General features: G+C 38.9%; 2 protein-coding genes across 7 annotated transcripts; one reads left to right on the top strand and one right to left on the bottom strand.

Moving 5' to 3' along the window:
* The first annotated feature begins 49 nt into the window (after window positions 1-49).
* SIDL (SIDL trafficking protein particle complex subunit 10) lies at window positions 50-6,825 on the top strand. Of its 2 annotated transcripts, XM_076412330.1 has the most exons (17): window positions 50-321; window positions 377-594; window positions 646-832; window positions 890-1,092; window positions 1,164-1,439; window positions 1,494-1,700; window positions 1,755-1,940; window positions 1,997-2,286; window positions 3,276-3,543; window positions 4,038-4,217; window positions 4,274-4,528; window positions 4,584-4,749; window positions 4,806-5,020; window positions 5,078-5,236; window positions 5,901-6,120; window positions 6,181-6,297; window positions 6,351-6,825. In XM_076412330.1, exons 1-17 carry the CDS (start codon window positions 249-251, stop codon window positions 6,467-6,469), a joined length of 3,339 nt encoding a protein of 1,112 aa, XP_076268445.1. In that variant the 5' UTR covers window positions 50-248; the 3' UTR covers window positions 6,470-6,825. The 2 variants fall into 2 exon arrangements, with proteins under 2 accessions (XP_076268445.1, XP_076268444.1); XM_076412329.1 differs by having other exon boundaries at window positions 4,806-5,236.
* Window positions 6,826-7,440: 615 nt separating this feature from the next.
* ERR (estrogen-related receptor) lies at window positions 7,441-23,996 on the bottom strand. 5 transcript variants are annotated; one of them, XM_076412322.1, is made up of 9 exons: window positions 23,820-23,996; window positions 10,221-10,382; window positions 10,042-10,158; window positions 9,858-9,987; window positions 9,572-9,799; window positions 9,358-9,513; window positions 9,116-9,303; window positions 8,436-8,608; window positions 7,441-8,378 (listed from the first exon to the last, which is right to left on the bottom strand). In XM_076412322.1, exons 2-9 carry the CDS (start codon window positions 10,371-10,373, stop codon window positions 8,216-8,218), a joined length of 1,308 nt encoding a protein of 435 aa, XP_076268437.1. In that variant the 5' UTR covers window positions 10,374-10,382; window positions 23,820-23,996; the 3' UTR covers window positions 7,441-8,215. The 5 variants fall into 5 exon arrangements, with proteins under 5 accessions (XP_076268437.1, XP_076268435.1, XP_076268439.1 ...); XM_076412320.1 differs by lacking the exon at window positions 23,820-23,996 and adding an exon at window positions 22,498-22,805; XM_076412324.1 differs by lacking the exon at window positions 23,820-23,996 and adding an exon at window positions 22,046-22,159.
* Window positions 23,997-24,006: the final 10 nt, after the last annotated feature.

Raw genomic sequence — 24,006 nt, 5'->3', positions numbered from 1 at the left:
TAAATGAGTTTTTACGGATTATACAGCAGAATTACTTTCTAAAACTCTTATATTTAATATGTATATTGTCAGCTGACTGTCAACTTTGGTAACTTGTCAGAAACAACCATAAAATATAGCTATAATTTGAATAAATATACTCAATTCTATGTTTATCGCACTGAAATAAAGACAATACATTTATCGTATATTATTAAATTGAAACAATGGTATTTTCGATGCCACCAGGTTAATCAGATACGAGAATCATGAATGGAAAATTAGAAGAAAAAGAAGGCGAACCTAATGGGCCAATAATTGATAGACGGCCCATAGTTACATGTAGGTCAATAGTAAAATGTATTGTGGTGTTTTAATCTAATAAGTGTAATTTAAGGCGCTGGGGAATTCGAATTATTTTCACACATAGAGGATAACCTTCTGCAAGCTTTGCCAAAAGATGTGTCTGAATGGAAGAGATCATTGGGACGCCCCATTCGAAACGTCCACATTGGGGCCAAGTTTATGGCCTTTAGCACGCAGGCTTTACCTAAACCGGGACAATGGGATTTGATAAGACAACCACTTTTTCATATATATTGGACAGATTGCACTGTATGTATTTTTTATGTAACTTACAACAATGTACAAAATGATGCTTTGCAGGATGTAGATGTTTATAAAAATGTTGTTAGAGAAGATATTGAAAACTGGATTAAAGAATTAACCTCTAGGGAGATTCCAGATTGGTTGATAGTCGTTGTAGAGAACTATGATGGAAAAAGAACAAAACAACTTATTCCAAGAACAACTGTGCTTGATAAAATCAGGGTTGATTTTGCATTGAAGCAAGGTAGGTGTATTGATTTCTTAATAATCTGTTTTTGTTCTATATAGCCTAATTTGTTAGGGGATCGATGTATATCAGTGATAAATCCAGGAAAAGCGGAAAACAAAACAGCCGATTCCTGGAGAGGTCTTGTTGCTAGAATAAGACATTTGTTACTGGTTGCGTATGCTAGAGCAGTAACAAGATTAGAGGATCATGTCCGACAACAAAGAGAGAAGAGGAATGATCCCAACTGGAATTTTATGGAATATTTTGTTTTACAAGTATGTCACTGATATTTGAGGATTCTTTTGATAATTGTTATTTCTTGAAAATAGAGGTTATTTTGTTGTAGGAAGAATTAGCTCAGGTGTTAGAAATGTTAGGCTTAAATGATGAGGCTTTAGTGCAGTACGACGAGTTAGACGCGTTATTTTCTCAGTTCGTGGCAAATTTTACTAGTTGCGACAACTTAAAGTGGCTTACCCAGTTTCAGCGACCCCTGGAAAGGTGGCACGGCTTGAAACTGGGACCCATTGTTCTACCACCCAGTCCATCCTTGTTAGAATTAAGGGCCTATATATTCTCGAAGCAAGCTCAAATGCTGTTGCTCACTAATAAAGTTTGGGAGGTGAGAATAATTGAACTTCGTTATAGTTCGGGGATTATTTGTTTTTGTACACAGATGGCATCTCGATGTTTGCCTTTCCTTCATGTGTGTATCCGAGAATTGAGTATATTAGAGATAACAGCCCCATCGGGGGCCGTGTGGTGCTGGCTGTTCCTTGCCAGCATGGAGGTGCTTCAAATCTGTGATAAGTTCAATCAAGCCGACCAGGTGGAGGAGTACTCGAGGCAGACGGCCTCATTGTGGGAGTACGCGAGTCAAAAGGTAACGCCTTCCTGATACCTCTGCGGTCTTTTCATCGTTTAACTTGATTTTCAGCTGAGGAGCCTCGGAGAGCTGTGCGGTCTGATGCCTCAGGGTGAGCCGACGTCAGAGCAGTTGCACATCATCGTAAACCTGTCCGCGGGAATGGGCGACAACCCCGGCCTGCCCAATCACCCCTCGCCGACGGATAAACTCAAAGAGGCGCTGTGCTCGCAGGACGCTTTCATCAAAACGTATCTGGTTAGTACCGCGTCGTGAGTTAGTACCGTCCGGTTGAGTTAGTGGATTTTAATTAGGAACTGGCGGAGCTCGCCATGGGGACGTACAAACACGTGGGCCGCATCAGGATGGCTCGTCTAGTAGGCCAGGAAGTTGCGTCCTTTTATCTACTGCTGGGGGAGACGCAGAAGGCCGCGGCGTTTCTGGGCGACGCCCTAAGGACGTTCGAGAATGACGGATGGCAAGAGTTGGCCGCCCAAATTCAGATCAACCTGGCGGAATGCCACAAGAGGGCCAAGGACACGGTGAAATACGTGAAGGCCTGCGCTTACGTCTCGGCCGCCTTAGATGTTGATACTCTCATTAGGTAACTTAACCTTACAGAGGGTGACTTATCTGTTGGTTTATTTTAACATTGTTGTACTGGCTCGCTCTCTCAATTCAATATTACAGCATCATGTCGATCATTCGTGAGTTGTTGGAATGATATCGATTCTTAATCGGTTTCGTAGTTTTTAAAACTTTATTACCCAAATACATTTCAACATTCCGGATGACGCTTAGACTATCGACTAATATTACCGCAATGTTGGTATCTATTCTATTCGGGGGTTCGCAGACAAGAGTCTAATTCTGAGGAATCAAAAATTGAATTTGCAGCGTTGCCGCTTGTTGAAAATTATATGTATATTTAAAGAATATGAAGTTAATATAAAAAAATGTTAGGTGGAAAAGTTTTTTATAAACATCTTTCATTTAAATATAATTTGAATGAATTTGGTCACACTTGAAACTCAAGTTCAAATTTAACTAAGTTTACTGTCTATTATTTCAAGTTTATATATTATAAGTTATTTAACCTGACAACAGAGAGACTGTTGAGACCCAAGTCAAAATGTTTTTATATATTTTTGGACACCTGGACGAAACGTCCTCATATGTCTGTGCAGATCAAAAGTTATAATAGCTTTTTTGACAATATTCATAACTCGATGATTTATCCATAACTACCTACCATTTGTGATCAAAATATTTACACTACAAGAACAAATAAACTATAAACCACATAGTTCTTAACATTACAAAACAGAGCTCATACCAATGCCAGGGTCAAATCCAAGATGGCTGTTGTATTACTTTGGATTCTACTTTTCTATTTCTTCTAAATGGCAACGTCGCAAAATCAGGCAGAAAGTACCGAAGTTTACCGAATGCCAATTGGAATTATCCAGACATAGCCAGTACTGCTTCGCAGAACTACAATACTTACTTGATAAATAAGCCAACACAACTTATCCCCATTAATACCATCAACAGGCCCCCCACCTCCATTCTAACAACCCTCTCCTGCTCCAGGTGGACTTACTTTGACGAAATGAACAAATACTTAAGCAAGCTGGAGCGACCATTGGACGTTCCTTTCAACGACATCATCAAGATAAACACGGTTCACTTCACCAGCGACCAGACCGTGATGCAGGGCGCGAAGATCGAGGTCGACCTGGTGATCGAATCGAATTTCCCCAAAGAGGTGTTGTGCACTTTCGTTGGTATCTCGTTGGAGATGGAGGAGAAACAGAAACACAACGAGAAGTATCACGCAGGAAAGACGCTCACCAAAAAGGTATTCCATATTTATGTGTAGGGTTTTTTTAATAAGGAGCGGTCGATGTTGAAATGTAGTGAGACATAACCATGAATCCTATTTGGGTCAAAAGTTATGGTGGTTGTATATCTCTCACCGTTGATAGAAGGTTAAATTAGCTTTTTGTGGCTTGGCAATGTTCCTTATATGATTATTAAGTTTGATAACATAGCCATTCAATGTAGTTTTAGGAATTATGGCTCAGTGAATCGAGGCAAGACGAAATAAAACGGTGATGGTCACATGATGTGACCGTTATTGATGTTATTAAAAGTACCCTTCAATGATATCCCAGATTAACGGCTCGGGGTTGCCAGATCTTCGTTATCGTTTACTGGACGTCGCTGCCGGTAACCTGCACGTGTAAGATGTAAAATTCGACATGCCTCAAGCTCGCTATAATTTAAAACAATATCGACCCGCCCTTACCGAGAAATTCTATACATACATTGACATAATCGAACATTTTGCAGGATTTGAAATTCCAAGATCCCTACCTACAGAGGCTCAAGATCAAAGAGAAGCTGGAATATAAACAGGACAAACAGTTGGCGACGTCGCGTATTTCGTCATCGTTCACCCTGCAGAGGAAGGATAGTTCGCCGCCCAACCTGCGAGCAAACCTGGACATGTGTCTCGAGGCGGAGAACCTGGTTGGTATCAGAATTGACATTAGGATCGAATAAAAGTGACTTTGATCGTCTTCCAGCCGGTTTCCGTAACGCCTGGAGTCAATATACTCAAACTGTCCAAGAGAGCGGAGGTTATAGGGAAATATTACACGGGAGCGGCCGTGATTCACGTTAATCAGCTTCACCTGGTGCAACTGATCCCTCGACTGACCGTGGAGGTGCGGCTGGAACAGCCTTCCATCAGACTGTACAAGCGGGCCGCGCCCCTACTGCTCGGCATCGAGCAAGTGATGAACCTGATATTAACCATTGGAAGTTACCTGATTGAACCAGTCAGTATTGTTCTCGCCGCCCGAGACTCTATAGTAAACATTCGTCGTTTTGCAGAAGTCTAAAATAAAGTTGAACGCTTCCCAGGGATTGAAGTTGCAGGTTAATCCGAGCGCCCCCCTGGAGAGCTACGTGGAAATAGAGGTGGGCGAGAAACCGACCTTCTGCAGCGCGAAGATCCCCCTGAGGATATTCGCGGATCTGTTCTCGAAAGACCAGCAAGGTAGGTAGTCGTTTGTTTCCCCATCAGTTTGGATAAGAGAGCGATTTTATTTACAGTAACCATCACCGTTCCTTGGGATCACAAACCGATATTGGTGCAGTTAAACTTTTCTCCGCCCGTCTCGACCACCTGGCGCTTGTCCACGGTGAATCACCGAAAGTTCGTGCAGGTCAATATCGTGGGTCAGTGCGAGAGAGACCTGCTGATGCAGGATCCGTTGCTGAAAATCAAAGATATTCCTGTCAAGCCTAATATCGTGGACTATGATCTGGTAGACCGATTCGTATTTCCCGTTAGCGCGGTTATCTCCAGGAAATTCTCTTTTCAGGTGGTGTGCAACGGTTCCGGTTATTCGTTCTTGTGGGAGATGGTGAGGGTTCCCGAAGATACAGCGACGGCCAAAGCGGAGTTCAGTATAAAGTACAAACTTAGATTGGATGATAGTTTTAAGACTTACCATTACTATTTTGATATTAACGATCTGAAGGTAAAATATAGAAACAAGCGTTGGGAACTATCGACTGAAATTAGTAGAAACAGTCGATAGTCACAAAATAGTCGAACTAGTTGATAAAGTAAAAAAAACTAGCGACTTAAACGAGAACTTCTGTTGTTTTTCTATTTAGCGATAACAGGCGGAGATGTGTGAATCACAATTCACCAAATCAATTGTTACCATACCACCTCACGTCCATCACATTTTTTCCTTTAAGAAGCCTTTAAAATTAAAAGACGAAATTGTTTTGAAAATAACAAAAGCAGTGTCACTCTTAATACAATAACGGACAAGCTTATGAGCAGAATGTCATGAAATTTTTACAGCTTTCTTTGAATGTTAGTACTAACGGAAAAAGCGGTGAATACAATAACACTAGCGCCATCTATGTATTAGGCCCAGGCTTGTCAGCCCATGTCTTGTTACATATGAATCTATAATGTAACCATAAATTCGGCAAAATACTTTCAAGGTCGCGGCTAGGACGGTAAAGCCAGAACTTCCAGAAATTAGTCAAACTGAAATAGTCAATAGTCGTTTTCGGTCGATAGTTCCCAACGCTAATAGAAATTATATAAGAAGCATCCCCTACGTCCATCCTCCTCCTCTTCTTACACAAACAGAGCTTATATTTATGATGGTTTTATTTTTGTAGACACTGTATATATTAGATGCTATAGTAGAGCCGGCAAAGGGCAGTGAATTTTGTAGGGTTGGTGTGGTATGCCATTTACACTTATCGATATCCTACGTGGGTCCTAACGATAACACTGACATGGACGCCAGATCCATCATGTACGAAGTACTGGCGGAACAGAGCATTTGGGCTGTGTGCGGTCGTACGGCCGGTGTGGTTTGCTTCACGGGACACTCAGGTACCGCCGCCTAGATTCCCCGTCGCCCGCCGCTTCCTCTCATCGTCATTCTTTCCCTAGGTGCGGAGGGTTCCCTTCAACAGGTCGTGCTAGACGTCATGCCCCTCGCCAGTGGTTTCCTGCCGCTTCCCTTAGTTCGAATATCGAAATACATACCAGCGGAGAGCGTAGTCCCCGGTAAGGCATAAAACTGACTTAATGACAGGTGACAAAACATCATCTTCACCCAGATAAACCGAGCAAAGGCGACACTCATCCCCGATTGGAACCCTTCAGTCCCGGACAGGTCTACAACAGGAGCAAAAGCAAACAGTTGCACGTCATAGCCGGCACCAGCGAGAACCAATGAGGAAAATCTCAGAACACTCGGGATTTCGTCGTTTCCCCCGTGGTTAAAGATAATTGTTATGGTGTTATTTATTCCATTTTAAAAAATTTATTCTTAAATATACAGTGCCATTTACTGAACAATCTATATATATATATACATATATGCTATATTGTCGAAGCAAGTCGTACGTTCATCACATTTTATGTCCAATGATATTCAACTTTATATTTCGGTGTTTGTACTAAGAAAAATTAGGTTCTGTTATATGGTCCCCCTTATAATAACAGTGTATTATTATTTTTTATTTAGGATAGGACCTGTATATTTCTGTAAATATCTTATCAAATAAAGTCTTATTTATTATTTGTTAGAAATGACTTTTTTGTGATTGAAAGTTGCAAACAATAATTTTTAAAAGGGTATATATAAATAAATGGTTAAATATACTATAAATAAAATAGTACGATGGGAGAACTAGATGAGATAAAAATAGTTTAAGGGACAGAATAATCAATTACCTTGTTGCGGATTGATTGAGATTCACAGGGACGCTAAGTTCTGTGGATATATCTTTCTTACGAACACATGAGATACCAGTTGATATCTTTAGAGTGTCTTCTATTTCATTCAATTTCAATTTACGGTCATTCAAAATCATTTTGTGGATTTTTTAATGTTTTCGTCGATAACCTCTTTCGGCCCTCCACTGCGTTCACCGTCTTCGGTGCTCATTTCACCACGTCTAAACTTATCATACGTAGCATAACTTGATGGTTGATTTTCCTGGGGCAGTGTTCGGAAACTCGGCGTCAAGCCAAGTTTTTGCTTCAACTGTATTTTTTCCCTTTAAAAAGCAATATTTTATCAACACGCGAAGTTCCTTTTTATCAATTTTTTCATCTATACGCCAGGCCGGGGACTTTTCAATTGACCTGTTATTAATCATCTTGAAGTAATGTTGCGCTAGGGTATGAATAAAACCATCGACGTTAACAAGTGCCTTATATATTTTTTGTTATATTACACTTGGCGGTTGGCCGAAAAAATAAAGACAAAAAAATTATCACGTATGGATCATACGATATCTTTTTACATAAAAATATGTATACTTTACATACACTCTACTAAAAAATATATTTTTTAAACTATGTACAGGTCAATTAATTATTACAGTTAATATTTTATATTCCTGAATATCTAGTTGCTGCAACTATAAGAGCCACGTTTCATCGACGGAAATCCGTAGAGATTTTTTTTAAACAAACTTTATTGATATAGTGACAAACAAACCATCAGGTTTTACCAGAAACTCATAGGATACGTTCATACCTCACTCCATCGATTCCTAACACGTATTAAGTAAGCCATCACACGGCGACCCGGTGTTGTATACCAAGTGTCCTAATTTTCCTTACTCAATTCCGAAGCTATATCAGAACCCCCCGCCTTACCACGCCCCCCATTAAACCCACCGTTTGAAGCGTCCCGGGTTAATAAAATGTCTTCGACAGCCGCGGGTTGCAAGAAATCCGAGGCCTCAGCCTCCTTTTTACCTACGTAGGTACTTAACATTAAGTAGTAAAAATAAAAAGGAATTGAGGTGTATTGCTTAAGTAGGATTCTCGGCCTTAATACTCGATTTTCGCAATTCATATGGGCCAGACGGGCCCGACGTGCGTCCCTCTTTTTTTTCCTCTCATGGCTTTGTACAAGTGCGGACGAGCTGATTTCTTGCGACGCGGCTGTTGAAGTCCTCTAACGTGGCTACCGACTGTACGCCTCCAGCATTTCGAGGAAGAGTTTGTTCATGGGGACCAGCTCCTGGGTGTGGACGTTGGACCAGAACCGTCGCACGACGTGATCGGCTTGTCTCAGCGCCGGCAGGCAGAGCAACAGTTGCTGGATCTGCGTCAGGACGTTACTGGGTCTGGAACAACCCGTGGTGGTTAAGCATATAGACCGAATCAACTGGGAGAATATTCACCTTAATATTCTCATGGCATCGGACAGGGCTGCCAGTATGGTATCTTTGAATTTCTTCAGGGACTGGTACTCGTCTAGTTTGACATCGGAATTGGTCAGGACCAGCGCTTTCAGTAAATAATACTCCTCCTTCGATATAGACAGGCTCTCCAGTCGTTCTACGACGTGGGTACACTGTAATTCGATTAGTATTAGTGAACCCGCGATGTATGAATTAATGTCTCGTTTAAAGCGTGTCGAATGCAAAGTGTTGATTGAAATATTCGTTAAAATATAAAAAGTAGTGTTGGAAACAGTCGACTGAAAATACTAATTGCTGCTTCAGTCAAATGCAATTAAACCCTTTAAATTGGCAAGTGGCAGTGTAAAAAGGGAACGGAATAGTGATACCAAATATATTTAATCATATTTTACTATTCGGAAAGTAACACTGACATAATATAATAGAAGTAATTGGTTTATTTTTATTTCATTCCAACATGTGCGCTTACTTATTAGAAAATGTTGCTATATTAGGCTAGGAAGGTAAAGTCACAACGATAAAAAACAGTCGTATCAAACTAGTTGGTTTGAAAGTAGTAACTGAAACAGTCGATAGTAAAAAGTAGTCAATTACTAAACAGTCGATAGTTCCCAACGCTAATTAAAATTATGTTTTTTTCTCTATCAGTGCATACTTACAGTTTGGTATAATTCAATTGCACCACAATCCTTCGACTGTTTTTCGTCCAACGTGAAATCGATAGCGAATTTCAGTCGCCCCAAGCTGACCATCGGCAGAGATCGAAAGGCCAGAGTCAGCGTCAGTATTTCGGCCCAGGTGCTCTGCAACAGCCTCATTTGGTCGTTTAAGGAGAGATCGCTGAATCCTGTAACACTCAGGGTATAAAAAAACGACGGTTTCGTCGAACAGGATAACTTACCTGGTATCTGCTTGGCCCATCCGATGATTCCCACCAATTCCCGATCGTATAGGTCGCTCAGGATCGACAGCGTACGATGTTTGGAGTTTTCCAGGGCCGTGTTGATTTCCAGGCAGTCCGGCTCGCACGAGATCAGCGCCTCTAGCATTTTGATATCTGAAAATGACGGAGAACGTTCTAGAATCGCTGAGAGGACGCGCGCATCGCCACCAACCTTCCAGGAGCACGTGAGGTTTCTGGGCCGACACCACCTGCACTTGATATGGACTCTCGGGGTTCCTGCGGTACTTCTGCCTGCCGCCCCTGACCCTGTCTAACCGTACGCCTTCCTTCAACATCCCGGACCGCAGGCATTTCCGGAAACGGCACGCCTGACAGGCTTTCCTCCGTCTCTTGTTGATCTCGCAGTCGCCGGAGGCCGGACACGTGTATTCTATGTTGCCTAACGTTCGGGGAAAATACGTAAAGGAAACGTCAAGGGGGGATTAGATATACATTACCTTGGATGGTACGTTTGAAGAAAGCCTTACACGCCTCACACGATGCGACGCCGTAATGGAATCCTGAGGCGAAATCGCCACAAACTAAACATAATCTTCGGGGTGATTCATCGTCGTTTTTCATTTCACCCTAAAAATATTGTTTTGTGTTGCATAAGTATCGAGGAATATTTTTAATTCGTACCTCGTGCTGTCCCATTCCAGAATCCGTGTGCGGCTGGGTGGTCGATGAGCAATACTGTCGTTCTGGACTGTCGGGTGATTGTAATTTGCTGTCATAGCTGTCGTGGAACTCCAACCGCTATATATGGGGAACAAAAATCGTTATCAGGATGGTTCCCTTAGAGTGTGGCCGACGTTTACCTTGATGTCCGATTGCTGTATGGTGTCATTGATGACGGTGGTGGTCGTGGGCGGTGAATAAAGCTCGCTGTTGGTCGGGGAACAGTCGGCGAAGCCGTCCAGTTCCTTCTTGATGATGGGCACATTCGTCGGTGATAAGCTCGGATCCGTCATTATAGAGACCTGCATTATCGGAGAGATTCATTAGTGCGGCTCGATTACGGTACGCCGTTACGAAATATGAGCGGGAGGGGGGCGGAGGAAAACCGAGAGAGTGAGAGAGAGGGAGAGATAGAGACGGAGAGGAAACCATTTCCTTTCCTCGCGTCCGCCAAACGACGCGAAAAACGAAACAAAAAAGACGGGGAACAAATGCAACCGGTCGGCCTTGACTGAACAGCATCGTTTTCTGCATCTTCCTGCGGCAGGTTCAAGTGCAAGGCCAACGGGGACCGCTGCAATTCGCCGCAACAGATCTCGCGTATCGTTAGACGTCAGCTGGGAGGCCCGGCACCCCTCACGCGACCAGATACCGACTCGAGCAGTTATACCCATATTTTTAGGGCGTAAAAATAGATCTAGCTATGAATTATTACGGGAAAATTGGCGATTTTATAACTGATATTGATGGCTAATGTAAAGGCGAAACCGAGGAAATGTCCCCATCAATGCAATTACTGAGGCCACATTTTTGATTGGTTTCGTTTCAATTGTCCTATAAAGGTGATTGTTTGTTTCAGTTTGTTTTTTTTAATTATTATTTGTGACTTATTATAATTACAATCACTATTATTTGATTATAATGTATCTGCAGTGTTAAAGGTCTTGTGTATCCGGTATATGTGCGGAAATAAGAAAACGAAACGTCGTTTTCCTTGGAAGAAACAGCCCAAATTAACTTAATTAAAATTACATTAAAGGTAAATGTGATTATACTACATGAAAGTTTTAGTGCAAAGCCATTCAATATATATCGAGTCAAATATTGTTGCCCTTTAAAAAAGTTGTTTGTAAAGTACCATGACTTAATTGTATAAAAACTTAATTGTTTTAAAGATGTCCATTTTTACTGAAGTAAATGAAATAAATAAATAATTAAATAATTATTAAAAGACACAGACTTAGTCTGCTTTCAATATGACAGAACAAAAAGATAGAAACTTTAATACATCTTATTTAAATTGATACCACTAAAGAAATATGAAATAGGGAAACGGCGCTATAGGCAATTTTGATTACATTTGCAAGGAGATATGTTTTCTTGGAGATATTTTTTATTTATATATGTATATCTCATTACATACACCTATATTTTAATGTTTTATAATATTTGTATCTATATATAATTTTATTTTAATACAATTTTTGAGAAATTATATTTCGGATTTATTTAAAATTTAATTGGTCAGTAGGATGTGACGACAGGGGTTAGTCCCTGATGCGTATGAAATCCTCAACCAAATAAATGCCTTCCTAATAAAATATTTTTTTCCAGGTGTCTGTTATGGTAATTTAAAATAACCAATGAAATGTAGCGAAAATTTTATCCTGATGTTTAATTAATATTAATAATTTGCCTGAATGCTGTAAAACTGTATGAATTATGTACTTATCTTTTGTGAGTTTTCTTAAACGTTCACTATCCAAAATCCTTCTCCATACTTTCAAATCAATCAGATTACCTAATGAATCTAACAATTTTCCAATTGTTACCCTGTATTCGTTTTAGAGGATTATTCAATGACTCTATTGCCATCTTTGTGATGATTCCAGCATTTTTTCGGAAGTAATGAGTCCACATTTTTATTCTGTCTCATAATTTTTTTGTGGCTTAGACTACATTTTATTAATACCTTATACGTCTATTTTCGCACTGTTAGCTGTTAGTATTCTCTATTAAATAATAAATAATTATATTACCTTAAGAAACTTTTGTAAAAATAAAATTAACCTAAAAATGATTTCCCAACCACGACTCTTGTAAACATTTTCCAAAGCATCGACTTTGAATTAACCCTCAAAACTGATGGTATATTTTTTGTTTCCATGGGTAAATAGACGCGACGTGACACACAAAAACTGGGAATAAATCTTGATGTATAGTGATGTAAATCGAACTGGATTCGGTTCTAATCCATATGCGATCGGTCTATGTGTGTGTGTTTTTTTTCGTAGCATTCCAAATCAGGATCCTAACGTCGCTCGCATTACCATAGGTCAAAATAATCATAAATCGCGAATATCCGTTTTATCATCCGAATGGAGTCTGGATCCGATTTGTTATCGTTGCTATCTGGTTAATAATTTACTGTATCGCTATTTTCGTTTACGTTGTTTGTCGGACGGATAAGAGTTATACAATGACTAGTTGAAATGTTATACTATAAATGCCATACATGTTATATTTTGCGAAAGTAACACCGTCCTAGATTTATACCTCTTTGAAAATGTCAAGTTTCCTGCCTGAAAACATGCATTCGCGGCACTCTTTAATATTATTATTCAATCAAAAGAAAAAAGCCGTTGAAGATCATCGTTTGCTTTAACTTTAAAAACATGTGAGGCCTGGCTTCATAAATTTAAAAGTGGTGATTTCGAAGTGCAAGAGAAATAACCTTCTGGTAGACCGAAAAACAATTAGCAGAAGCGTCAAACGCGATCCAAGAAACTATTTTTTTTTAAATTTTCTATTGTTATTGTTTCTATTTTCGTTCACAACTTTAGTAATTCGTATAACAGATAGGCCACAGTTTCGTCGACGAAAATTTCTTCGCAGCGAGCATTCTTTTGAGATCTGAAAACAGAAAATAGTCGCTGGAGGTCAGATCTGGAAATTACGGTGGCTGAGGAAGCATTCGAAGAACAATTCGAGGATTTTTGCCATCGTTTTCACTGACTTGTGACATGGTGCATTGTCTTGGTCTAGCAGTACTTTATTTTTCTTCAAAAGCGGCCGTTTTTCGGCGATTTCGTCCTTCAAACAGTCCAATAACGCTATGTAATAGTCGCTGTTGGTGGTCCCCCCTTTTTCAAGGTAATCAATGAAAATTATTCCATGCGCATCCCAAAATACAGACGCCATAATCTTGCCAGCCGACTGTTGCGTTTTCCCACGCTTTGGAGCGGGTTCATCGTGTATAATCCACTCGGATGACTGTCGATTGGACTTCGGTGTGAAATGATGGAGCCATGTTTCATCCATTGTCACATATCGACTCAAAAACTCGGGTTTATTACGGTTGATCATCTTCAAACACTGCTCCGAATTATCAACTCATCGTTGTTTTTGGTTAAAAGTGGGCTCGCGCGGCACCCACTTCACACAGAGCATTCTCATACCCAAATATTCGTGAATGATATGATGTACACGTTCAGTTGATATCTTTAGAGTGTCTGCTATTTTATTCAGTTTCAATTTACGGTTATTCAAAATCATTATGTGGATTTTTAATTTTTTCGTCGGTAACAACCTCTTTTGGGCGTCAACTGCGTTCATCGTCTTAGGTGCTCATTTCGCCACGTCTAAACTTAGCATACCAATCCTTGGTGGTTGATTTTCCTGGGGCAGTGTTCGGAAACTCGGTTTCAAAAAGTCAAGTTTTTGCTTCAACTGTATTTTTTCCCATCTATGTGTCAGGCCGGGGACTTTTCAATTGACCTGTTAATTATACTATTAAGTAATTATTACTATTTACGGGTGTAATTTTTTTTCTACCTGCACCAAATTTCTCAATAATAATATCGGGTTATGGTCGGCCATTTCCTTCAAATTCCAATTTTTCCTGATAAGAATTAAGTCGCGTAAAATTTCGATACAGATTCTGTGCTAAATGCAGCGAAATTTCCACTTAAACATGAGCCTTATTTTAGACAGTAACGGCGAGCACGGGGGAAGCGGAGTGCTGCGCGGGTATTTGAAGGAGCTCGCAGAGTGTGGCTCGGATAAATAATAGCTATAGCGTGAGTCGGTAGAGTACAGACGATAGGTTATTCCACTGGTCCACACTTCCGTGACTCTCATTTCCTATGCACTTTTTTTATCATTTATTGCAACAAGAATTCGCGAATGCTAAGTGGGATTTGCTTTTTGTTAAGTAATAGAAAATATTTTAGTATTTTAGTGAGGTTATATATAGCCTATTCAAAGTTATTTGTACATATGTCATCAAGATGTTTAATGTATTGCCTGTCGCAATTTATTTATTCGTTTTAGAATCAGACAATATTTTCCTTCTCAATTTATTCTAGTTAAAAAGAGACACAGGGCTGTCTGATTAGATAGAACACATAGATAGAACGTTTTGACGTCATAAATTCTGATCACGTATGTAGAAAACAACTTTGAATAGACTATAATTATGTTTTGGGAGCTCAGCAACACTGCAGCACTTATACACCAGCCGCCCCTGGCGTACACACATTCATGTTGTCTGTTTTTTATACGAGAAGCGGCCCTAACACGCCTACAACAGCAAAAATGTGAGTGGAACTGGTGAAGATCACTGTATGCCATCAATTGGCCCCGGTTCCGAATATGACATACTGGAAATAAAGTACCGTACCGTCGTCGATTCGTACCCGGAATTTTTTACGTCGCACCGGCCAGACTTTGAGCCCCGTGACTCGGCGAACGGACGGGAGAGCGAGAGAGAGAAGAAAAAAACGAAAGATCCGAGTGCGGTCCTGGTTGTCGAGCTGACAAAAATAAAATACCTATGTCTGTGTGGCGTTACGTGGTGCCGCTCTCCCCCGCCCGGCCATCTGCTCGGCGTGGCCTTGGCCATGAACACGGAACGCCCACATCGGCGAAATAAATTTGCCGAACGTTACGCGCGTTGCGAGTTTTCTGCGGCCCGGTGGCGCGTCGCCCGAATACCTGTCGAAAACTCCGTCCCTAAAAATCTAATTGTCTCGTTTTTATGCCGCAGAACGGCCAGTTAAAGGCCGTTTAAAAAACATTACCCCTAATTACTGAAAACGAATAGTTTTTTTTATTGATAACGGCACGCATACACATGGCAATACACACTGAATGAGTATCGCGACTTAATAGACACAAAGAGAGTTTTACCGAAATTTATTTCACGGGATATTAGATTTTTTTTGTTGTTAGCTATCTTCAAAATCAATTAAATCTATGAGGACGCATCAGTCCTTCAATCTCTGGTGTAAGTATTAACACTGCTGTTTCTATATTACAGTAGGCGGCGAAATTATTAAGGACAGTATTCTTATTTATATAATTTACTAGCGACCCGCCCCGGCTTCGCACGGGTGCAATGCTGATACTAAATTAAATACACTACAGAAAAAATATGAACGTTGTATATAAAAACATAGCGGCCCGCTCCGACTTTGCACGGGCATAAAATATATATGCCTATGTCACTCAATGAAAACATGATTAAAATCGATCCAGTATTTTTGGTTCATTCATTACTGCCCTTGGCCTGCACGCATTAAATTTGGAGTAAAACAATTCCTCTTCCCCTATACTTACTATGAAGATTTCCTGCTATCTTTGGAATATCTAAATTCATACAATTTTTATTACATTACACATTTTTAAACGCAAATTTTAAATTTGTAATATCTCCGAAAATATTTGTTTAATTTACATGCTGTAAGGAACCATATTGATCTATATTAATTGCACACTGTATTTAAGGTACTTAATTCGATAAGGATTAATGCCGTATTGCTTAAAATAGCTTCGTAAATAAGCCATTTTCTCACGTAAAAAGTAAACAATAAAAATGGTTAATGTGGGTTATCCCTAAAAGATAAACATATACCATCGCGGACTTTTTGTAGACCTTTTTATGGTGTACAATACTGTAGTACATTAATTTGATCTAACTCGTAGGGTTAGGCAGCGTTTTTGCTAATTGCTAAATAGGCCTAAAAAAATAGGTTAATTTACGACATCAGGTTAGAAACCTCTAAAATTAGCAATGTTGCGTTAGTATATTATGCATGTATTATACATATAAACCTTCCTCTTGAATCACTCTATCTATTGAAAAAAACCGCATCAAAATCCGTTGCGTAGTTTTAAAGATTTAAGCGCACATAGGGATATAGGGACAGAAAAGGCGACTTTGTTTTATACTATGTAGTGATACTGGTATCGTTATACATGAATATTAAATACATACAAATGATTACACGTAAAGTGTACATGCACAGATTTACTTTCGTTAATATAAATTTTCCAGCTTTGGCTCTAATTATTTATACTGTCACTTGTCTGTTTTTGTGTGGTTTTAGTGCTATTATCTCCGACAGCAAGAATCGCTGTCATCAGGAAATGATGCCAACCTGATATTTTCCATTTGTGGCATATCATATGTGTAGAGTAGGTAAAGAATTGGCCCCAATACACTTTCTTGCGGTACACCTGCTATAGCTTCTTTTATTGTAGAGTAGGCTTCCTCTTGTTTGATTATTTCAGTGTGTCGTCTCCGTAACATTTTCTGTAGCTTATGAATAAGGCCGTCAAGGCTTGTACTACAACTAAGAATATAGCTGAACATACCCTTTTATCTTCACGGGTTTTTTCAATTACATTTTTTATTCTACGAACCTGGTTAATTCTTGAATCTTTGTTAATAAACCCGAAATCGTCTGTAGGCATTAGGTTTTTTTTCTCTCTATAATCGGTTTTATTCTTTTCAACAGGTGTTTTTCTTAGATATTACTAGGTAATAGGTAGGTCTAAGGGTTTTATTTAATATGGTGATTTTGCAGGTTTTAGAATCTTTAGGCTAATTTCAGCCATCTTCCAGGCGTCTGGGACATGTTTCAGTCGAAATTCACCATTGATCAACTGTCTGGTGATTTATTGGGGTTTACGCCAACTCTGATATTTTTGGTTCCTTCCTTCGGCGTGACTAATTGAATCGTCGTTGTCAATATCAGTTTCGTTTGTAGTGAAGGTTTTTTCTAGATAGTCAGCAAATGCTTCCGCTTTTTGTTGATTGCTGCGTGTCCAATTTTCACATAGGTGGCCATGATTGCAGTTTCCTTGTTATCTGTTTTCTGTCATCAGATAGGATGTTAGAATGACAGAAATGTCAACAGAGTCATTTGACAGACGCTGAAAGACATCAGTGGTGGCTACTTATAGAATACTACAACGAAGTGAAGATGTATAGTCCTTCCAATAAGCCAATGTACGCCATAGAAGAGGTCAAACATACTGCCAAGGCTGTTTGTAAAAATGTAAAATGCCAAATACAATTTCATAGTTAAAAAGAGACAGAATGCTATCAGATGCGTTGGAACATGCAACCGAATCAGTCCATACCATTCTTCAAAACATTAGTGGCAATAATTAGATCCGTTTTATCTATTTTATATTTTCCACATTTTTATATGACTTCAATAAATAACGGTCACGTAACGTAAACACCACTGTTTCATTTCGTTTTACCTCCATTCACCGAGCCACATCATTTACCCTAAAGAGTCATTTGAGAGACGCTGAAAGACATCAGTGGTGTCTACTTATAGAAGACTACAATGAAGTGAAGAAGACGTATAGTCCTTCCAATAAAACAGCCAATGTACGCCATAGAAGAGGTCAAACATACTGCCAAGGCTGTTTGTAAAAATGTAAAATGCCAAATACAATTTCATCGTTAAAAAGAGACAGAATACTATCAGATGCGTCGGAACATGCAACCGAATCAGTCTATACAATTCCTCAAAACATTACTGGTAATAATTAGAGGTTATAAACTGACAAACGTTATAGACCAGAAGTTAAATTTGATATGTCATCACAGCGACGTGATGACGGTTTGGTTGTTTTATTGGATAGACTATAGTATATGATTGGTACATGCGGTAATGTTTATTTTACCACTTTTAAATTCGAGAATAATCGATCAGCAATTTAAATCATCAACCATAGTAGTTTAAGGATGAGAGGCATTGAAAACAATTGTATCAGAAGATTATTTCCCACTAAAATGAAAAAGTGCCTATGAGAGAAAACAGAAATAAGGATTTTGACAGCGGCATAATTAAATTATATTTGTTAAACAATGTAATCGAAGATGATGAAAAATGGGTTCAGTTAAGGTTCTTATCATTGTGTGATTGTAAGATAGATGGATTCTTGAGGACTAGACCTAAGGGGCATACCACATAAAAAACTACACCTAGAACTCCTAGGTGGCGTGGAAAAGTGTGTATCGTATATTTTTATATAACTTGTTTATTATTGTAATGTTTATACATTGATAAATAGATTATATTTGTTATCTTACATATTGTTTTATTTTCTTTTTTACCTTTCAAAATTACTCTAAAATTAAATATGTTTATAAACGGTACCTCATGTAGGGTAGGTAAAAGTCCATAATAAAATTTGGGTTAAAGCGAAACTGAGCTAAACGTTATATAAACAAGATGGCGCGCAATCAAAATGGTAGCGGTACTTCGGCCACCATATTACATTGATTATATTATAGAAGATGTAAATTGTACCAAAAAACGCTAACTTGAGTTTCGGGGGAAACTTTAGGTTAGGTTAGTTTAATTTAGTTAATTTAGATTAATTTCTGAATTCAAGATAATTTATCCTATTTGCATTATATTCTTCGAATATACGTATTATTTGCAAGAACTGACAACGTCGCGTGTCAGGCGTTTCAAGAATTAGACTCATCCAAGCCGTCCTGATTTGACGTATATGTTCAGTAAGCAAAGCTAACGATTTTATTATCATCGAAACCAGCAAAATTGCTGAATTCAGAGCAAAAACTCAAATGCCTTAATTAGTTATCGAACTTAAAGGTAATAACGTGTAAAAGGAATATTTGCTCCAATTTATTTGACTTTTATACCAGGTCAAAGTTTCTCTCGCATTTAAAACAATCCTTGACCGTTTGTCTGCACGTGTGTTGCTGGGAGGAAGATGACAAAAATGACGGGAACGCAACAACCACGGATTCGAGAGAGATGACTAATAGAATTCCGCCAGCTTTTTCGTTTCGTGCTCCCTATCACCGAATTTTGAAACGTAGATGCGTGGAACGTGAATGTTCTGCAACTGATAAGGTGTGACCATGATCTCGTCATTCGCTAGTCGACCACTTTTCTTCGTCACACGGATCCCGGCTGTTATTTCTGTCAAATTTCGGAATTTTCTCGAAACCGGATCAGAACGAGCACCAAGTACGATAAAAAATACTGGGCGGTCTCCTAGGCGATAAAAACGGGCTCCGTTATGCTGACCAGGGGTCAGTTCTCGTATTTTTGTCGGTGATGACTACTTGGAACGATTGCTACTTACCTTAAACGAAATCTGGTATTTTTTCGTGAAACTCGAGAACAACAACACTAACCTGCCGCAACATAGATGCGCGACTTATCTATAAAGTAACGAAAATTGCCGAATAATATTGCAAATATGAAAATCAGGGTCGTACTGACTTCGATTTTTTTTCGCGTTTTTTTATTCCCGACAGTTTCGGACGAAGGATCCCTGTTTTATCGATATTGTGATGCCATCTCGAACATTCTAATTCTAATCTCGAATTCTGATCGGAAACGTCTCTATGACCCTTCAAATTAGGTTAGAATGTGTCACAGTTCAAATAGCAAAAAACCTACAGAAAAGTGGACATCTTGTATTAAAAAAAATTAATGACATTTCCATTTAGTTTGGTTATTTTTGACATTTTTACCCGTAGTTCGTTGACAGGTAAATCTAAATCTTTTTTGTCTCCGACAGTTTCGTTCGAAGGATCCCTGTTTTACCGATATTGTGATGCGCCATCCCCAACATTTTAATTCTAACCTCGAACTCTGATCGCAAACATCTATGACTGTTCAAATTAGGTTAGAATTTTTCATAGTTCAAATGGTGAAAACAATCCTACAGGGAAGTGAACAACATCTTGTATATGATTGGCTAGCTCAGCGTAAGCGTTCTTAAATAAAATAAGTGACATTTGAATTTAGTTTGGTTATGTTTGGCATTTTTCTGTTATCATATTCGTATTTCGTTGACAAGTAAATCTAAATCCTTTTTATCTCCGTCAGTTTCGGACGAAGGGTCCCTGTTTTACCGATATTGGGATGTCAACTGGAATACTATCCTCGAATTCTGATCGCAAACGTCTCTATGATTCTTCAGATTAGGTTAGGAACATCAGTATCCATTCCTTACGCATACTTATGAAAATGTAGGTGCTTACACATCATATTTTTTAATAACCACTAAGAACAGTGACACATATTGATAAATACAAATTTAACGTAACCTACTAAAACAGTATTAGATAACCAGTTACAGTTTACATTCTCTGCCATTAAGTGAGCTTTGAAAATTGTCCTATCCTGCTAATTTTGACTACATTGTCATATCTAAAATATATGATAATTTTGATTCATATTATAATCCTAGTTATATATCTATATAATTTTAGTTGAATGTTGTACCATCAATATATGTTGTCGCCTCGGCTTCACTATAATTTGTCAATTTTTTCAATTACCATTAAAAAATTAGTGTTTTGTTACTTATTTGCAACAAGTAAATGAAAACATAACCATATAATTAACAAATTTTAAACACAAATGCGCATGAGCACAACGAACCAATCGTGTAGTATACATTTTCATTTCCTTGTGGTTCGCAAAAATGTCAATTAAATGTCACCTGTGCGCAATTCGAGATACTGTTTAAACTAACTCAACTAACTAAAAATCTGTATATATATACGTATAAAATTTACTAATTTCATTGAATTCGTTAAGACTAACTGAAAAATTCTCCGGATTTATTCAATTTTGGGTGGATATTCAGTTCAATTAGGTTATGTTCCGGTTATGTCGGCTCCATCTGTGGGCAAAACGCGGTATTATTAATCTCAGCCTTCTAGATAATTGACTTTAACGAAGTTAATGCCGTGATTTTTGTTTTAATCTGCATGATATCTTGGAAACGGGTAAGATATGGTTAAAAAAAACATCTGTTGATTTCAAGACCACTTGTTTATGTTTGTTACGACGCAATGACGTCGGGTACCTATGACAATCATGCCAGAATATGTTTAAGACCTTATACAATAGACAAATTGTTATAGTGGGTAAAAAACAACGACGAACACAGGCGTTCTGCCGCGGAGTGCACCACATGAGACATTCAGCACTGACCCGGACCACGATTTGACTTTAAAATCGGATTCAGATTTGTTCCGACGGTCTAGAAAACAGTTCGTCATAACCTACATCAATATTGATGTCGCGCCGAACAAAGGTGCTGGCTGGAGGAGAGTTTTTTTTCGTCGAAAGCAAATTTGCTCACTTTGGAACATTCGTTGGTGAGTTTCCGCGGTAAAAGCCGTCAAGGACGACTTGCCGGTACGAATGTATAGCTAAGCTTTGGAGGCCGCGGGTTATCGCCGGGTCAGATAAACAAAAAACATCTATTTTCGATCAGCGCTGATTGGCAAAAGGGTTTAATCTCGATGACTACAAATTAGGAATAGTTTTAGTTGGCATAAAACTCATTTTCTATACACGGTTAATCGTCATTTGGCGCTTTGATTGATCGAATTCGAATCTAGCCACCTGTGTATTACATCATATTTAAAAATTGAAAACTGACTAATGTCCAAGTTGGGCAAGAAGGTCGGGAAAGTATGAGGTGATTTAAAAATTCTGGTAGTATATTACAATAGTTACTCTTTGATTGATTCATTACTTACAGCCAGTAGACGCCAGAAATTACAATACAATTCATCATACTATGCGTGCAATCTGTATTAATCGTTATTAACACCAGCGCTCATTGGCTTTAAAAATATATATCGAATGCTTCACAGTACCTTCTTCGATTTCCATTAGGACACATTAGGATGGAATCACAAAAATAATATTCTGAATGTATATAATGCGTAATCTGTATTAATAATCATCACCAAGACCAGTGCGTGTTGCTTTTAAACACATCTGGACACTCTGCAATTTATTCGATGCGGTTTTGGTCTTCATTAACTCTGACACAACTTTTGGGAGACAGTCTCGCAAATATTTTCTTACCAATCCCATGGAAACAACAATAATTTACCAATTTCTTGTTATGTTTACGTGTTTGTTAAATATCTGGAGAGCAATGACGTAGATTTAAATTATTTATTAAATATTATGATGCGAACATTTGGCGACTTTTGATTTTAAGTATTTATCGATAAATAATCGAAAATAATCATATGGCGCGTGAAAATAAAACGCGGCGTCCGATAAAATATCACGCAAGACCCGTCCGAATTATACGTACCATGTCACGCATCCAGCAATCCATCTTCGGTGCGAAATATAAACTCAAGACGAAATATAAATAACGGGAAAAACAATAACTCGATAGTCGGAAGTCACAAAGCTGGCCATGGGGTGGCTGACGCGGGAAACAAGAGAAAATCGCCCCGCGGAAACCGTACTCACTACATATCACAGTGCACTTGGACGCATCCGCGATCTTCGACTGTTTTTAATTAAGTAGCGTCGTAGCGTATCGCTCGGCCGTCGGACATCGAATAACCCACGTGGTTTCTGACGGTATCCCTTGGAGATGCCGGATCCACGACAATTTTTTTTCGTTGTATGCAGTTTTCGACATCATTGGCGTAGCGGCGGGATCTGTCGTTCAACAGCGACCCGAGGCCTACTCGGTTGATTTCATTCATGTCGGGGGGAAATTGCAACGGCACCTGGATCGAGTTATTTGATGGTTTTTCGATATTTTCGCGCGAGTTTTCGATTCGCTTGCAATCGCCAATAAAAGGTGAAAGGTCCCCAGCTAATTTAGATAAGAATGGCGCTGTAACATTTCAAAAAAGGGGCAAAGCAGTGGATCTGTTTACTCTTACATAATTGAATCGGGCCGAGATAAAATTATCTAGAGGCGTTTCTCGATTTGAAAGGATTTTTTCATGCTAGCTTGCCATGCACAAGTGGTGCCTTATCTCTTATCGTTGCCAATTGTATTGTTTTTAATGCTGGACAAAATATTTGTTTTTTTTTCCTGCGAAATTTCCCGGCTCGATTACCCCGTCCTCCTGCAATGTACGAATGCCAATTAGTACTTCAATTTATTATTCATGGCCTATACCAACTAAGTGGTCTACCTTGAGGATTAAAAGGTAGGTGAGGTTCAAAGTCAAGGCCAAATAATATTGTGATTTTTTGCGAAAGCGATTTTTTCAACACTCCAACCTTGAATATTTTAATTGTATAATTGTATAACGAAACAATCGTCTTGCATAAATAACCTTATCCAGTCTGGACTGACAAAACAATTTCCAGTGTCCCATATACACATATACACGCGCTAAATCGCTTTATTTGGTACGCAACAAAACATTTGGTTAGATTTCTCAACTTTGTGCTAGACGAGACGGTTCTGTTTCAAAACTTTCACCGAATTTTTACCGAATCTCGCATTGTTTACATTCCATATTGCACCGAGCTGGACGCCAATACTGTATGGAAAATCAAAACAATTACATAAGTATTTCGGACCACAAAAGCTACGCAGAGGTGTTAAAAGGATACCAGCACAGAAATAAAATTAGAAACCCATTCAGCTTTTCGTCCACTTACCAACTACAGATGGGAAATGTCAATCGAAACTATTTTCATACTGCTGATTTGGAATAATGTTCTTTTTCGTAAACTGACACTCAAGTAAACAAACACAATATTTCAGAGGAAAAAATGGCAAAAATCGAAGAAAACCCCGCTTCGCATGCGTTATTACTGAAAATTTTCAGCTTTGACACATTTCACT

This window comes from Rhynchophorus ferrugineus, unplaced genomic scaffold (genome assembly GCF_030347505.1).
Source record: "Rhynchophorus ferrugineus isolate W39M unplaced genomic scaffold, kcgeb_rfMv2 rfM8, whole genome shotgun sequence".
Taxonomy (NCBI): domain Eukaryota; kingdom Metazoa; phylum Arthropoda; class Insecta; order Coleoptera; family Curculionidae; genus Rhynchophorus; species Rhynchophorus ferrugineus.
The sequence above is the reverse complement of the archived record's forward strand: the minus strand, read 5'-3'. Positions and strand labels throughout refer to the sequence as shown.

Bases quoted from the DNA above. Each gene is read 5' to 3' on its own strand.
- SIDL (XM_076412329.1), top strand. From the start codon at position 249: ATGAATGGAAAATTAGAAGAAAAAGAAGGCGAACCTAATGGGCCAATA. The intron at 1,941-1,996 runs GTTAGTACCGCG...GATTTTAATTAG, and splicing joins CTTTCATCAAAACGTATCTG to GAACTGGCGGAGCTCGCCAT. The intron at 3,544-4,037 runs GTATTCCATATT...AACATTTTGCAG, and splicing joins GAAAGACGCTCACCAAAAAG to GATTTGAAATTCCAAGATCC.
- ERR (XM_076412320.1), bottom strand. From the start codon at position 22,521: ATGGATTGCTGGATGCGTGACATG. The intron at 9,988-10,041 runs GTACGAATTAAA...CAATATTTTTAG, and splicing joins CTGGAATGGGACAGCACGAG to GGTGAAATGAAAAACGACGA. The intron at 8,609-9,115 runs GTAAGTATGCAC...ATCGAATTACAG, and splicing joins CAATTGAATTATACCAAACT to TGTACCCACGTCGTAGAACG.